Genomic DNA, 15,960 nt, shown 5'->3' on the forward strand with positions numbered 1-15,960 from the left:
TAGGTTCTAGGAAGTAAAGTACAAGGTTTGATGCAGGCTCATTGAGCATATGAGGTAGTAGGTTGAAAACCTCCTTTACCGAGGACCATTTTGTTTCCATCTTGAAGCAAGATTTTGTTATTTATGACTTTAGCAACATACAAATGAACTTCCTCACACAGGTGTAGAGAAATGTATTTAAACCACTTTGAGTGCCCTTGTTAGGACCTCTCCTTGACACTACGACTACAGGATCCTCAAGACATGTGAATGCCCTGTTGTTTAACCTGTCTAGGATTCAAGGTGAGCTAGGCTATGCTCCACAAACTCTTCACAGAAGCTGACAGAAGTTTACAGACTAGAGACAGAATCTGAAGGATTTAGGTTTCCTTTACAGGTTTACAGACAAGCCCATTCTTAGATGTTATATGGTAGCATGCTGCAATCTAGTGGTACATAGATGAAACAGCAACAGTGAAAGGATCACACAGAATAGGATGAAGTCAGAAAGCATCTAATCAACATATATGCAGAGTGAACTGCCAATAAGTTAACTAGCAACTTTCACATGATGTTCTATCAGCTGCAAAACTACAGTCCTATGAGAAATGTTTTCATGTTTTGCCTGGGATGCTAATACACTAAGAACTACTATGCTAGGTTATAAAAAACCCAACTTGTTCAAGCCATTTCCTAGATGTCACCAAATTGCCAGAGCCAAAATTTCATGCCCAGCCAAGGATTTCAGTACAACAGTTCCCTGCCCTGTCCTACATACAGGATGCAAAGAGAGAGACCTTTAGAGAAAAGGCAAGTAAGAGGTGACACAACAGAAGTTTATAAAATTGTGCATGACATGAACAGCGTGGATAGACAAGTGTTTTTCTCCTCTCATAAAACTCCGAACTCATGGACATCCGATGAAGATGAATGTTGGACAGATCAAAGGAAGCACTTTTTCATTAAGCACATTGTTAAACTATGGAACTCACCCTCAGAGGAGGTACTGATGACCACCAACTTAACGGAGGATTCAGTTACAGATAGGTAGCCGTGTTGGTCTGCCATAGTCAAAACAAAAGAAATTCCTTCCAGTAGCACCTTAAAGACCAACTAAGTTAGTTCTTGGTATGAGCTTTCGTGTGCATGCACACTTCTTCAGATACCAAACTTAACGGAGGATTGAACAAATTAGACAAATTCAAGGAGGATAAGGCTACTGGCCATGATGGCTTTGCTTTGCTTTGCTCTGTCACAGGCATTATCCTTCTGGATTCCAGTTCCTGGAAGCTACAGAAGTGCTCTTGTGCTCAGGTCCCATTTGTGGGTTTCCCACAGGTGTCTGGATGGCTAGTGTGAGAAGAGGATGCTGGACTAGATGGGCCACTGGCCTGATCCAGCAGACTCTTATGTTCTTAGAGAGCTTCTTTAGCCCTGGGGAATGTGCTCAGAGCAACGCTTAAGTGGCAACTAGTCAAGACTTTTAGAAAGTAAAAATAGATCCAATTCACTCCATCGGCTCAAGACTTGTGCAGAGCTACTGGTTGATTTGGATGGACATGGAAGATGCCGATGGAAAGCAGGCTGTTGAAGCTCAGAGGTACAGCACCTACTTTGTATACTCCCAGGTCTATCCTTGGCATCTTCATGCAAGGCTGGGAGTGCCCCACACCTGTAACCCGGGAGAGCCACTGTCAGTCAGTGTAGACAATACTGAGCTAGATATGCCAGTGGTCTCATGGGCACTAAGGCAGCATTCTATGTTCCCATGCCAAAACCACATACACCTGGTTTAAAACTTCTTGTTGTTAGGGCAATAGCTTCCTTGCCTCTCTCCATGACAGGCAAAGCCAAAGAAATGAAAAATCGTAAACGGCTTCATAGCAAATTTGCATAAGCAGCTTTTTCTTGTCACAACACATGAATTGCTCCAGTACACAGTTGTAATTTGTTGCTGACACAGAGAAGTATGGATTTCCGTAGGTCACTCACAAGTAACAGGATAGCTCTGAGGCATCCTTTCAGTCTTTCAAAGTCCTATATCCCTAGTCTCACCTTCATAACTTTTGGAATGATGTTCCTGCCAGTGGAATGACCTTTTTTAGGTCTTGATGTGATAGTATGAGAAGGTGCAATACACGGCTGCATTGCTGATGAGCAGCAAGGAAACTAGCGCTGCATTTCCATTTAATCCCCAGGACTTAAAACCACCTTTGTTTTTGGAGAGAGAAATGTGCATGGGGCACGTGACAGATGTTCCACACAAACAAAAAAACCCAAATTGCTCTAGCGGAAGGTTTTGTCCCATTCATTCCCAAAAAGGATCGACTCATGGGGTTGTCGTACCAACTGGTTACCTTTATTGGTGCTTTGGTTCTAATAAAAACACGAGCTTTAATTAAAAGCATCAGTAGCTATGTTTAACAGGCCAAACTGGCCACAGAGCAAGACCAAAGGGGTCTTCATGCACAATTTCATCCCACCCCCCAGATACAGCCGCCTGAAACTCTCAATGCACAGAATGAGAGGGCGGGAAATGCACCCCATTTTTCACTGGCACAGAAGTGGTTCCTTGAGGATATTTATATACATCAAGCTTCACTTGCGATTCATTCTACTTTGCATTCTTTGAGGACAGTGAAAGCAGCAGAATCCTCTCACTGTAGAAGTAGGTACCCTGGGTGTTTACCAATGACCCACTTCAGGACAATTCAGCTTATGGTGCCTGTATCTGGAAGGAGAACACTGGCACACGCCTTTGCTTCACACAGAACACAATCGAAGGCAGTAGTGCACATGTATAGCAGGCATGTAGGAATGTCATCTCCCCCGCCAGCCTCAACGATAAATGAAGAAGTTGAGACTCACAAATTAGTACATTCTAGATTGTGGAAGAAAACCAAGCCAATGATAAGTTATTAAAAAAACTGAGAATATGTAGGACAGATGCATGTGTATCTTCAACTCCCCCTCCTCTCCTGAAAACCAAACCTTTTGTGTTATAAGATGTTAAACTTTACTTTCTAATCTACTTTTACAGATGGTTTCAAAGCCTTTCATGCCAAAACAAAAGCATGTTAGACACTTTGACCTTAGATGCGCGCGCGCACACACACACACACACACACACACTAATGTCAGGTATTCCAGTTCTATTCAAGGGTTTCCCAGAGGAAGCTCCCCACCACCCTGGAAACATATTAGAGAGAAGTCGGCAGCTAATAGGCGCTTCTCCAAATCCAGTGACGAAATCAACCAAGAAAACCAACTGATTTACGGTTGACACAAGCAGATCCTGTTTCTGCTTCGAACAACTATAAATGAAACATTTGGGGCTACCATCCGTTTGACAAAGGGAGTAGAGTAACTCCAGCCAGAACTTGATCCAGTAGCTGTTGAATGTTATCAAGCCAAGGAGGAGAAAACAAAACAAGATGCATAAAAATATAGCCTTCCTTCACTCTGCAGGTGCCAGAGATGCAACAACACCGCTGACCCAGAGCCTGACAGTGTCTGCTTCCAGCAGCCTGAAGCTGCATTCGGTAGTGCCAGAGGAGAAAAAGGCACGTTGGCAGCAGAGCAACACACTGCACAGGTGGCACACACAGGGCCCCAAGAAAGCATTCAGGCCCCACTGAGGATGCAGAGTTCCTGCCCCAACAAGAAGTCTTTTGGATTGGCTTCACTCAACATGCCAGTGGAGGCACTGCAGGTGCTCATGTGCCACAGTTACCTGTAAAAGGGTCAAGGCTATGGTGGCCCTGCTGGTTTTGCAGGGCCACCTCTGAAAGGCATCTGGCAGCACCAAAGGAATGGCGGGGATGTGTGTGAAGAGAAAAGGAGAGAGACTTTTGCCATGAACATCCCCACTGGGGAAAAGAAGATCACCAGAACACAAGTGGCACACAAAATTGCTTTACAAAGTTGCTGAGCCTGGCTTCCAATGGCAAGACCACTGCCCTCTTCCGAGATGGCACAGGAGAGGGAGGAGTTATAGAGACAGGAAGTGACCAGCTGAACTAAGGTCCCAAAGGCATCCCTGCAATCTTCATCCTTTCCAGTCTGCAGAATGAAAAGGCGTGGGCTGCCAACTCTGAGCGGGGTTGGGGAGCACTCTCCTTTAAGCATAGTCTATCTGAATAGGGCTGCAGGTCCCTTCACCTTTGTGATCCTGGCTGGGCATGCTGGCCTTCCCCTCCTTGCTGTCACTGCTGCCAGACTCCAGGGACTTGGCAGAAGAGATATAGTCCTTCACTTCGATTTCCATGTTCTTGGCTTTCAAAGCTGCCATGTGCAGTTTTTCCAGGAAGTCTGGCATGCCTGAAAAGGAAAGAAAGGAGGAATAACAGAGAAGTCAGCCCATATCAGACTCTCAGCATAAAAGGATTACATCCTGCCCCTCACTCACAAGCAACAGATGCACAGTTCCTTGAGTCATTCGTCACTTGAGACCAAGGTGGCCTCAGTGGCTAGGTCTGCTTTGGCTGCTGCACCAACTATGACTATTCCTGGACAGAGAAAGCTTAACCAAAGTTATCCCCATGCCCTGGTAACTTCCACACTGGAGTACTGCAATGTGTTCTATGGGGCTTCTGTGGAAAATGGTCAGAAAGCTGCGACTAGTACAAAACACAGCTGCACACAGCACCAATTTTGATCAGACTGGATGCCTATCATCTTCCAGGACAAAGTTACACTGCTTATGTTAGTATTGAAAGCCCAAAACTACCTGGGTCCCTAGAACATGAAAGAATGCCTGCTCCCATACTGCCTAAATATTAAGATTTGTGGGGAAAGCCCTGTTAGAAGCTCCCCCACCCAATGAGATATCTGGGGTGGTGATCCACAGTTGGGCTCTCCTGGTGGTGGCCCAATGCCTCTGGAATGACCTGCCCCCTGTAGAACCATGGCAGTGTCATTATTTCCTTCTCAGCTGAAGATGCACCTCGCTGCTCAGGCTTTTGGGGGAAAGGCAAGGCACACTGGTTTGGACTTTTATTGCTGCTGCTTTATTTGCATGGAAATTATACCGGCTGTTTTTAATTTTATTGTTTAATTTTCCACCCTGGGACCATTAGGTGGCAGGCAAATCATAAACATGGAGAATAAACATTTTTTTAAAAAATCTGTTCCTAAACCCCATGGTTGTGCCTCTCAGAGCACTTTGTTTTGGGACTCACTGAAGGCCTGCCTGTGCCATCTTCCCTGTGTAAGACAGTAACATCAGCCATGAGCAGATGACTTTGCCATGTGGACATGCGATACCCATGGCATCCACAGAGTGTGGCGTCTTTGGTGCTTTAAGAAATGGAGGGAGGCGTTAAGTCCAGGCAAACTCAAGGGCAAATGCCACAAAGTCTGTGGGCAGTTGCTTCCACATAAACCTGGATATGACTGGTACTTTAAAAAAGTTATATGCAGTAATTCAAAAGGCAACGTGAGTATCTCCTGTGAAAGCACTCTGATGAAAGCATCTAAGGGTTCAGGAATCATCTTTCTAAAACAGAAGCAAACAGCCCTCAAACAAAAGCACCGTGACCAGCAGTGCTGCAGAACAATGCAGCCCTACAAGCCATCATGCTGGATCAGGACCTTTGATCTTAGGATCTAAAGGACTGCTTATGTCAGGAAGATGCTGATACCAAGGAATCCCCAAGGAACACAGCAGTCACTTCAAGTCAAACCCCTTGAATGGCCCAAAAGGCAGCATTTGGCAACCTGGTGCCCTCCTGATGTTTTAGACTGCACCTCACCATCAGTCCCTGCCATTACAAAGGGAGTATTTTGTCACTGATAATTTAATCCATGCCTCTGGCATGCATCCTGATTTGAAAAATGAGAACTTTTTGATCCCATGGCAAGCATTACACATCTGCTGGCAGAGAGTTCCTCTGGCCAACAAGGTTTTTTTGCTTGTTAAACTGAGAGATCCCAAAACAAAAAAAAATTCCTTCCAGTAGCACCTTAAAGACCAACTAAGTTAGTTCTTGGTATGAGCTTTCGTGTGCATGCACACTTCTTCAGATACACAGCATGCACACGAAAGCTCATACCAAGAACTAACTTAGTTGGTCTTTAAGGTGCTACTGGAAGGAATTTTTTTTGTTTTGACTATGGCAGACCAACACGGCTACCTATCTGTAACTGAGAGATCCCAATGCAGTGACTCACCACTGGAGACCATCCAGCTGACACAGTACCGGGGGAACACTGTCTGCGGGTTGTCACTGTATGTTAGCAGGTAGTCAAAGCCATTCTGAAAAGAGAAAGGGAGTTAGCAGGCCCTTCCTGGGAGGTCGACCAGCAAGGACAACTCCATCCCTTTATTCACTCAATTTCTCACATACACTTCTACATAAAGCCATGGAGAACAAATGAAAAACACAAACCAAAGCAGAACCGCTAGAAAGACTAAGGTAGCATGGAAATATTTAACAGAAGAAAAACCACACTCCAGGACCACCAGGCTCAAGGTTCTGATGGGCAAAGGCAATTCTTGGGGAACCGGACTTCTCAAAAACGTAGCACCAACACAAATAGGTAGCCAATCTGTAATCCATTTGGCAGGGGCTGCTAGCTTTTTGGAACCTGTGCCATACTTGCAAACTGAATAACCTGTCATAGGCCTCAAGCAGACACCACACCCTGTTTTCTTGGTGATCTATAGGAAGACATATTCATAAGATGGGCATTATGATTGGAATTGCTTTCATTCAGACATGATAGCTTGTACTCATCTGTGGGGGAGGAGGTTATTCATGTTGTTTATATTTGAAATTTAACAAAATGAAGAAAAGAGGATTAGACAAAATCACTGAGCATAAGGCTACCAATGGCTACTAGCCACACTCGCTATGCTCCACTGTTAGTATGCCACTGAATAGCAGTTGCTGGGAATCTCAAGTGGGGAGCATGCAGTTGTGCTCAGGTCAGATCCACCTTTCGTGCTTCCCATAGGAGGCATCTGGTTGGCCGCTGTGGGAACAGGATGCTAGACGAGGTGGGCTAATCTTATGCAGTGGTGCTGCACCACAGGCCCATAGAAAATTAACCACCCCTTTCCTACCTTTGTAGGAATTCAGATCAGCCACAGTGTTCTAGGTGAGGGGACCTTCCAAATGCATTTTCATACTCTGAGGCCTTGATATGAGTCTCTCCAGAAGTCATCCGATACAGGGCACATTAGAAGTTAGAGGAGGAGGAGTTACGCTAAGACCAGACCATGTCATTACAGAGGAGGCAGGTTTAGTCGTTGTCTGAGGACTATCCCTGCCTCTGGGTCTGGTCCTGACCGGATGAATACTAGAATCAGCAAGGGATACCCACATGACCTGAAAGTGTTGCTGTGCAATGCCAGGTCAATGATTCATAAGACCACTGCCATCCATGACTTGATCATGGATGGAGGACTTGACCTGGCATGTGTAACAGAGACTTGGTTGGATGAAGCAGATGGGCCTGTCCTTGCCGCTGCTTGTCCACCAGGTTTCTCTTACGCACAGCAACCCAGGTCATGTGGGCGGGGAGGGGCGGTTGCAGTGATTTTTAGGAAGTCATTAGTTTGCACCAGGCGTCCTATTGGGAAGACCCAGTTTTCTGAGTGCATGTTCTGGAAGTTGGGCAATAGGGGCAGTACAGGATTCCTTTTGGTGTACCGACCTCCCCGCTGCACCAAGGATTCCCTGCCCGAGCTGCTTTAGGTCGTGGCGGATGTTCTCCTGGAGACACCTAGCTTGGTCGTCCTAGGAGATTTTAACATCCATGCCGACACGACCTTACAAGGGGCCGCTCGGGACTTCGTGGAAAGCATGGCCTCCATGGGGCTGTCCCTGAATAAGTCTTGCTCAACCCATAGCCGCGGACATGCCTTGGACCTGGTGTTTACCTCTACGGATGTTGGTGATCTGACACTAATTAAAAGTGAAACGAAAGAAGTGCCATGGTCAGACCACTTCCTGGTGCAACTAGACTTCTCTGCGACCCATCCCCTCTGCTGGGAGGTGGGACCGATTCGGATGGTCCGCCCCCGCCACTTAATGGATCCAAATGGTTTCCAGAGAGTGGTAGGGGATGCTTTATCCCATGTTGATGGCCTTTCAGCCGATTCCCTGGTGGCCCGCTGGAATGTGGAGTTAACCAGGGCTATTGACTGTTTGGCTCCGAAGCGCCCTCTCCGATTGCATGAAGCCCGGAGAGCCCTGTGGTTTTCCACAGATCTGAGGGCAATGAAACAATCGTTGAGACGGCTAGAGCGCCGGTGGCGGATAACTCATTCTGAATCTGACCGGACACGGGTTAGAGCTCAACGTCGAGCCTACCAAGTGGCGATAGCGACGGCGAAGAAGACTTTCTTCACCGCCTCTATTGCATCTGCAGAAAACAGCAGCAGGAGACTCTTTCAGGTGGTTCACAATTTAGCGGAACCACCTGTAACATCGGGGCCCAGTACGGGCCACATGTTCTCCTGCAATGATTTTGCAAATTTTTTTGCAGATAAAATCGCTCAGATTCGGGAAGAAGTAGACTCCACCGTGGGAGCAGGGCCGGGGCGGGAGAGTGCTAGAGTCCTGTCTGGTCAAGTTGTGTGGGATCAATTTCAATCTGTTACCTCCGAGGATGTGGACAGGCTGCTTGGACGAGTGAAGCCAACCACCTGTCTCCTGGATCCTTGCCCATCCTGGCTTATAAAAGCTAGCCGGGAAGGACTGGGCGATGGGCTTCGTGGGGTGGTGAATGCTTCCCTCCGTGAGGGAGCCTTCCCAGACCCGCTGAAAGAGGCGGTTATCAAACCGCTTCTTAAAAAACCATCTTTAGATGCGGCCACGATGGCCAATTATCGCTCAGTCTCAAACCTTCTATTCTTGGGCAAGGTGATTGAGCGAGTGGTTGCTGAACAACTCCAGGCACGCCTGGAAGAAGCGGACCATTTGGATCCCTTCCAGTCGGGATTCAGGCCTCATCATGGGACTGAAACTGCCTTGGTCGCACTGGTTGATGATCTCCGGCGGGCTAGGGACAAAGGTGAGAGCTGTTTCCTAGTTCTGCTGGATCTCTCAGCGGCGTTTGATACCATCGACCATGACATCCTTCTGGACCGTCTTGAGGGGCTGGGAGCTGGGGGCACTGTCATACAGTGGTTCCGCTCCTTCCTCCTGGGCCGTGTTCAGAAAGTGGTGGTGGGGGATGAGTGTTCAGACCCCTGGCCGCTCACTTGTGGGGTGCCTCAGGGTTCTGTCCTCTCCCCCATGCTTTTCAACATCTACATGCAGCCGCTGGGAGGGATCATCAGGAGGTTTGGGCTGGGTGTTCATCAATATGCAGATGATACCCAGCTCTACCTCTCTTTTATTTTTTTTTATTTTTTATAAATATTTTATTAGGTTTTTAATAAACAAATTTCCACTTTCAAATACATACTTCCGTAAATCCAATGGACTTCCCCCATCTCCCGAGCACTGCATTCCCTGTGTAACCAAAACCTCAGCAATTTGTTGACTTGTTTTATACATAACAATATATCTTCCATTTTATCGTGTTATCTGTTGTAAACATTTCGATACAATTGCATTAATTTTTAATTTCCACACAATAAAAATATTTCGTTACCTCACTTCTGTCTTATAGTGTCTTATTTATCAATTCAGAAATTTGCCGATACTGAAGGTATACCTTCCTAGAAAGGAGCATTTTTTAACATTCATACAACTTATAATACTTTTTCAAATAGTCCTTAAAATTTTTCCAAACTTCCTCCGTTTCTTCTTCTCCCGAGTCTCGAATTCTGCCAGTCATTTCAGCCAACTCCATATAGTCCATCAGCTGCGTCTGCCATTCTTCCAATGTGGGTAGATTTTGTGTCTTCCAGTGCTTTGCCAACAGAATCCTCGCTGCTGTAGTAGCGTACATAAAGAAAGTTCTATCTTTCTTGACCATCCTCTGGTCTACCATGCCCAGAAGGAAGGCCTCCGGTTTCTTAGGTAAGGTGAATCTCAGCACCTTTTTTAGTTCATTATGTATCATTTCCCAGAAGGCCTTCACTTTCGGGCAGGTCCACCAGAGGTGTAAAAATGTCCCTTCCTCTTCCTTACATTTCCAACATTTATTATCGGACAGGTGATATATCTTTGCAAGCTTGACTGGGGTCATGTACCACCGGTATATCATTTTCATAATGTTTTCCTTCAAGGCAGTACATGCCGTGAATTTCATTCCGGTGTTCCATAACCTTTCCCAGTCTTCAAACATAATGTTATGCCCCAAGTCCTGTGCCCACTTTATCATAGAGGATTTGACAATCTCATCCTGTGTGTTCCATTTAAGCAGCAAGTTATACATTCTCGAAATTAGCTTGGATTTTGGCTCAAGCAACTCTGTTTCTAGTTTCGATTTTTCCTCCTGGAAACCCACTTTTTTGTCTGCTTTAAAAACTTCCTGGATTTGAGCATAATGCAACCAATCTCGCACCTTGTTTTTTAACTTTTCCATACTCTGTAACCTCCATTTATCTCCAATTTTTTCAATTATTTCCCAATATTTAGGCCAGTGGGCCTCCATATTGAGTCTTTTACGTGCTTTGGCCTCCATCGGTGAGAGCCACCTCGGAGTTTTACTCTCCAATAAGTCTTTGTATTTTGACCAGACCATGAAAATTGCCCTTCTGACAATATGGTTTTTGAACAATTTATGAACTTTAACCTTGTCATACCACAAATATGCATGCCACCCAAAAGCATTATCAAATCCCTCCAGGTCAAGGACGTCGGTGTTCTCCAATAGGATCCAATCCTTCAACCAGCAGAGGGCTGCAGCTTCATAATATAACCTCAAGTCCGGCAGGGCAAACCCCCCTCTTTCTTTCGCATCTGTTAGTATTTTAAACTTTATTCGGGGCTTTTTGCCCTGCCAGACAAATTTAGATAAATCCCTCTGCCATTTTCCAAAACATTCCACCTTATCCACGATCTGGAGGGACTGAAACAAAAATAGCATTTTCGGCAATACATTCATCTTTATAGCAGCTATTCTGCCCAACAAGGAAAGTTTTAATCTTGACCATGTTTCCAGATCTCTTTTTATCTCTGACCAACATTTCTCATAGTTGTCCTTAAATAAATTCAAATTTTTGGAGGTCAAGTGCACCCCAAGGTACTTTACTTTTTTAACCACATTTAGTTCTGTTTCTTTTCTGAACTCCTCTATTTCAGTAGTTGTCAAATTTTTTGCTAAAACTTTAGTTTTTTGTTTATTCAGCTTGAATCCCGCCACCCGACCAAAATCAGAAATTAATTCTAACGCTCTTTTAGTACTAGAGGCTGGCTCCTGTAATGTTAATACCAAGTCGTCTGCGAAAGCTTTCAGTTTATATTGTTTCTCTCCGACCACAATTCCCTGTATCAACCGGTCATTTCTAATCATGTTCAGTAGCACCTCCAGGACTGAAATAAACAACAGAGGAGATAGAGGGCACCCCTGTCGTGTCCCTTTTTCAATTTTAAACTCCTCTGTCACCACGTTGTTTACTATCAATTTGGCCTTTTGTTCTGAATAAATTGCTTCTATTCCATTTTCAAACCCCCGCCCTACTCCCATCCTTTCCAAATTTTTCTTCATAAACAGCCAAGAAATGTTGTCAAAGGCCTTCTCCGCATCAATAAATATCAACACCGCTCTTGTGTTTGAATTAATCTGTAAAAACTCCAAAATGTCAATGATGTTTCTTGTGTTGTCAAATAAATGCCTACCAGGGAGAAAGCCTGCTTGGTCCTTATGAATCACTTCATTTAAGACTTTCTTAAACCTACTTGCCAAAATGTCTGCAAAAATTTTATAATCCACATTTAGGAGTGAGATAGGACGGTAGTTTTTAAGTTGAGTTTTTTCAGATTCTAGTTTTGGGATCAACGTGATGAAGGCTTCTTTCCACGTTTCCGGTGCCTTCCTCCCCTCCATAATCTGGTTGCAAACTTCCAGCAATGGTTGTGTCAATGAGTCCTTCAGTACCTTATAATATTTGGAAGTAAGCCCATCAGGTCCCGGAGATTTGCCCAGTTGGAGGTTCTGAATGGCGCATTCAATTTCTTGGGTTGTGATATTACAGTTCAGGGTTGCTCTCATTTCCTGGGGTATTTTTTGTAATCCATTAGTTATAACAAATTGGTCCACCTCTGAGCTTTTTTGTGGCCTTTGAGAATAGAGTTCTTTGAAATATCTCTGGAAGGACCTTCTAATTTCATCGGGTTTCTGAACCATTCTCCCTTCAATCTCTAGATTTGTAACTGTGTTAAGTTTTTGTCTCTTTTTCAGCTGCCAGGCTAACAATTTTCCACATTTGTTTGCAGATTCAAAGGATCTTTGTTTCATTTGTTTAATTTTCCATTCCACCTCTTGATTTATCAGTTTCGAATATTGTGCCTGGAAAAACTTCACTTCTCTCAATACTTCCTTTGATTTAGGCCTGGATCTCAGTTTTCTCTCTCCTTCTCTTATTTTCTCCAAAATCTTCTCCTTCTTTTCATTCCAGAGTCTTTTTTTAATCGTGTTCTGTTGTATTAGAAACCCTCTTATCACTGCTTTGCTTGCGTCCCAGATTATTCTTTTTTCCACATTTGTCTTTAAGTTTATTTCAAAATAGTCCTTTAAAACTTTTTGGGCCTTCTTAACAATCTCCTGATCTCTTAACAAGGCGTCATTCATTCTCCATCTGAACGATCCGGTTGTATTTAGTCTCAATTCCATTCTCAAGGCGTTGTGGTCGGAGCAGGTTTTTGGGCAGATTTCCACTTTTCTGGTCTTAGGTGCCAGCCCTCTAGTTATCCATATTTGGTCGATTCGCGTCCATGTCATATGGGCCTCAGAAAAGAAAGTTCCTTCTTTCCCTAGAGGGTTCTTGATCCTCCATATGTCGATCAAATCCAAATTGTCAGTCATTTCAAAAAAGGTTTTTGGAAGTCTGCCATCTTTCGTTATATTAGCACTTTGTGACTTATCCATATTCACTGAGGCGACACCGTTCATATCTCCCAACATGATAATGTTGTTATAGTCCAAATAGTCCAGCATAATCTCATGCAGCTTCTTAAAAAATTCCGATTTTCCATCATTTGGGGCGTAGATTCCTAGAATTAAAAACTTTTCTCCTTGTGTCTGGATTTCAATTGCCAAAATTCTGCCCTGTTCGTCTTTAAATACAAATTTTGGGGACAAGTTCTCCTTTGCATAGATCACCACTCCTCTTTTCTTAACTTTATCCGATGAAATAAATTCTTGGCCTAACCTTTTATTAATTAGCACTTTTCTATGGAGTCTTGTCACATGTGTTTCTTGCAGGCAAATAATGTCCAATTGTTCTTTTTTCAAAATATGAAATACTTTTCTGCGTTTTTCTGGAGAATTCCCGCCATTTATATTCCAGCTAAGAAGCTGTAGAGACATCCCGGTCTACTTCTTGGGTATCACAGTTGGGTATCTAATTTGTCTTCCTTTTCCGGAAGCTGTGGTGCCGGGCCGCCTCCAGATGGTATGGATCCTGGTGGTAATCCCGGTGGTGGAGGCCAAGAATCTACGGCTCTCTTTTGGAGGTCCTCCTCGTTGTCGTGTAGGAACTTCTGGTGGTCTTCTGGTGTTTTAATTCTTACCTTCTTTCCTTTATAGGTGAATGACAGACCTTGAGGAAATTCCCACCTATAAGGGATTGCGTTGTATCTTAACAATTTGGCCAAGTCTGTGTATGTGGCTCTAAGGTCCAGCAAATATTTAGGAATGTCTCTATAAATTTCTGCCCTTTTACCTTCGACTTCCAGGGATTTTTTAAAGTGTTGGCCTAATATCTTGTCTCTTTCCTCTCTTGTTCTCAAACAAACCAAACAGTCTCTGGACTTATCTTTTTTAACCGATCTTCCCAGTCTGAAGGCCGTCACAATCTTGAAATCTTTATCTTCTTCAACCCCCCAGAATTTAGAAAACAGCTCCGTCAAGAATTTCTCTAGGTTGCCCTGTTCCAACTCTGGGACAGCCCTCAGCCTAAGATTACATTCCTTACTTTTCAGTTCCACCATTGACAGGTAGGCTTGCTGTTCTCCTACCTGTCTTTTCAGAGGTCTTACTTCCCCTTTGATCTCTTCCACCTTCTTGCACGCTTGCTCAGCTTTTTGATTGGCTTCCGCAGCTAATTTGTAGTTCTCCGCCGTAGCTCCTTGCAGTTTCTCAATAGCCTGAGTGTGCTGCGAAACCTGATCTGTTAACTTGCTGATAGTAGATGTAGCTCTATCAATTTTAGATGACTGATCGTCCACCTTCTTATTCAAAAGTGCCAATTGTTCCAAAATTTGTTTCAGGACTGGATCAGTTCCTCCAGCTGCCATTTCTTCTGTAGCAGGCGTTTCAACTTCCTCCTCCTGCGCCGTCAACACAGTTGGCACCGAGGATCTACGATGATGAATCAAGGTTGTTTGGACAAGCTGTCCAGCTCTCTTGTCTTTTTTCTTTTCTTTAGCTTCCTCAGCTAAAGCTTCCTTAGCTTTAGCTGCTCTTGTTTTCGCTGGGCCACTCATTCCCCAGCTGCTGTTCAAGGTCAAATAGTCTTTCAATCCATGAGAAAGGCAAGTCCAGAGTATAAACAATTAAACCACAAAAAATCCCAATAAGATACAGTTCCCAGGCCACTATGCCTCCGCAAATCCACTAGGGGGGGTTTTCAAAGGAAAGAAAGTTTCTTTTCCACCATCAAAGCTCCTACTTCAACTGAAATCCCCAAGTTCAGAAAGGAGGATTTCAGAAAGTTCTGTTTCAAATTAGTGCCACAAGGTAACGGAGAGGTTTCGATGACAGTATTAAAGCGATAGTGTATCCATCAATGCAACAGTTTATGTTAAGAGAAAAGTTTCAGCAGCCTGACAGTACTCATTTGCAACACTGGCAGTCCAATAACTCGGTTATCCCCTTCAATTCCACATCTCTTCACAATAGGAGGAAGATTCTCTAGCACACTGAACCAAAACATTTATTTCTTCACTCTTTTTCAATTTCTAAAAACACACAGTCTATTAATGCCCCTTCTTACTTCTTTCGAGATCTCTTTTTAACGCTTCAGCCCGCATCGGGTTCTTTGCTTTGCTCCGATTAGCAGGACCGGAAGGCGGACTTCCTGTTACTCGCCTCCCGTTTTCAGCCGAAATAGACAAATTTAAGCTAATCCTTAATCAATTCTTTGGTACCCCTTACTCACGGGTAGATTGCAGCCAATCTCGATGTTTTTCAAGAAGAAAGGTCGGCGCTCATCAGCAACAGCAGCGCGGCTTCACTTCCGCGAAAAGAGCGATGAACTCACAGCGCCGCTCCCCCGTTCACGATCCGGAGCCTCTTACGAGGTCCCTTCCTCGCTTCTGGGGGGCTTCTGGCACCCGCCGAGTCCCACGGCCACAGGCTCGCTCTGCCTGCGGTTTATCTGGATGGGTCTCCGCTTCGCCGTAGCGGAGGACCCTTTTTCGCGGAGCCCCTCTTCACTGAGTAAAGAGGACCGCCATTGCCGTTTTGCGCCGCCTCCGGAAGTGTGTCAGCTCTACCTCTCTTTTAAATCAGAACCAGTGAAGGCGGTAAAGGTCCTGTGTGAGTGTCTGGAAGCGGTTGGAGGATGGATGGCGGCTAACAGATTGAGGTTGAATCCTGACAAGACAGAAGTACTGTTTTTGGGGGACAGGAGGCGGGCAGGTGTGGAGGATTCCCTGGTTCTGAATGGGGTAACTGTGCCCCTGAAGGACCAGGTGCGCAGCCTGGGAGTCATTTTGGACTCACAGCTGTCCATGGAGGCACAGGTCAAATCTGTATCCAGGGCAGCTGTTTACCAGCTCCATCTGGTACGTAGGCTGAGACCCTATCTGCCTGCGGACTGTCTTGCCAGAGTGGTACATGCTCTGGTTATCTCCCGCTTGGACTACTGCAATGCGCTCTACGTGGGGCTACCTTTGAAGGTGACCCAGAAACTAC

The 15,960-nt window shown here is 44.9% G+C and overlaps 1 protein-coding gene and 1 long non-coding RNA gene across 2 annotated transcripts in view; one reads left to right on the plus strand and one right to left on the minus strand.

Moving 5' to 3' along the window:
• The first annotated feature begins 212 nt into the window (after nucleotides 1–212).
• Nucleotides 213–2,568, plus strand: LOC309375592. The gene is made up of 2 exons (XR_014170970.1): nucleotides 213–1,032; nucleotides 1,186–2,568. It is a non-coding gene; the product is annotated as an uncharacterized lncRNA (long non-coding RNA).
• Nucleotides 2,569–3,878: 1,310 nt separating this feature from the next.
• STARD7 (StAR related lipid transfer domain containing 7) overlaps nucleotides 3,879–15,960 on the minus strand; it is a 28,775-nt gene continuing 16,693 nt past the window's right edge. Inside the window, exons 8-9 of the mRNA XM_081921340.1 lie at nucleotides 6,151–6,235; nucleotides 3,879–4,299 (exon numbers count right to left, since the gene is read on the minus strand). Coding sequence (XP_081777466.1) covers nucleotides 4,100–4,299; nucleotides 6,151–6,235 — 285 coding nt within the window. The 3' untranslated portion in view covers nucleotides 3,879–4,099. The remainder of the gene's footprint in view (nucleotides 4,300–6,150; nucleotides 6,236–15,960) is intronic.

Source organism: Podarcis melisellensis, assembly GCF_964234715.1.
Source record: "Podarcis melisellensis genome assembly, chromosome: 8".
NCBI lineage: Eukaryota > Metazoa > Chordata > Lepidosauria > Squamata > Lacertidae > Podarcis > Podarcis melisellensis.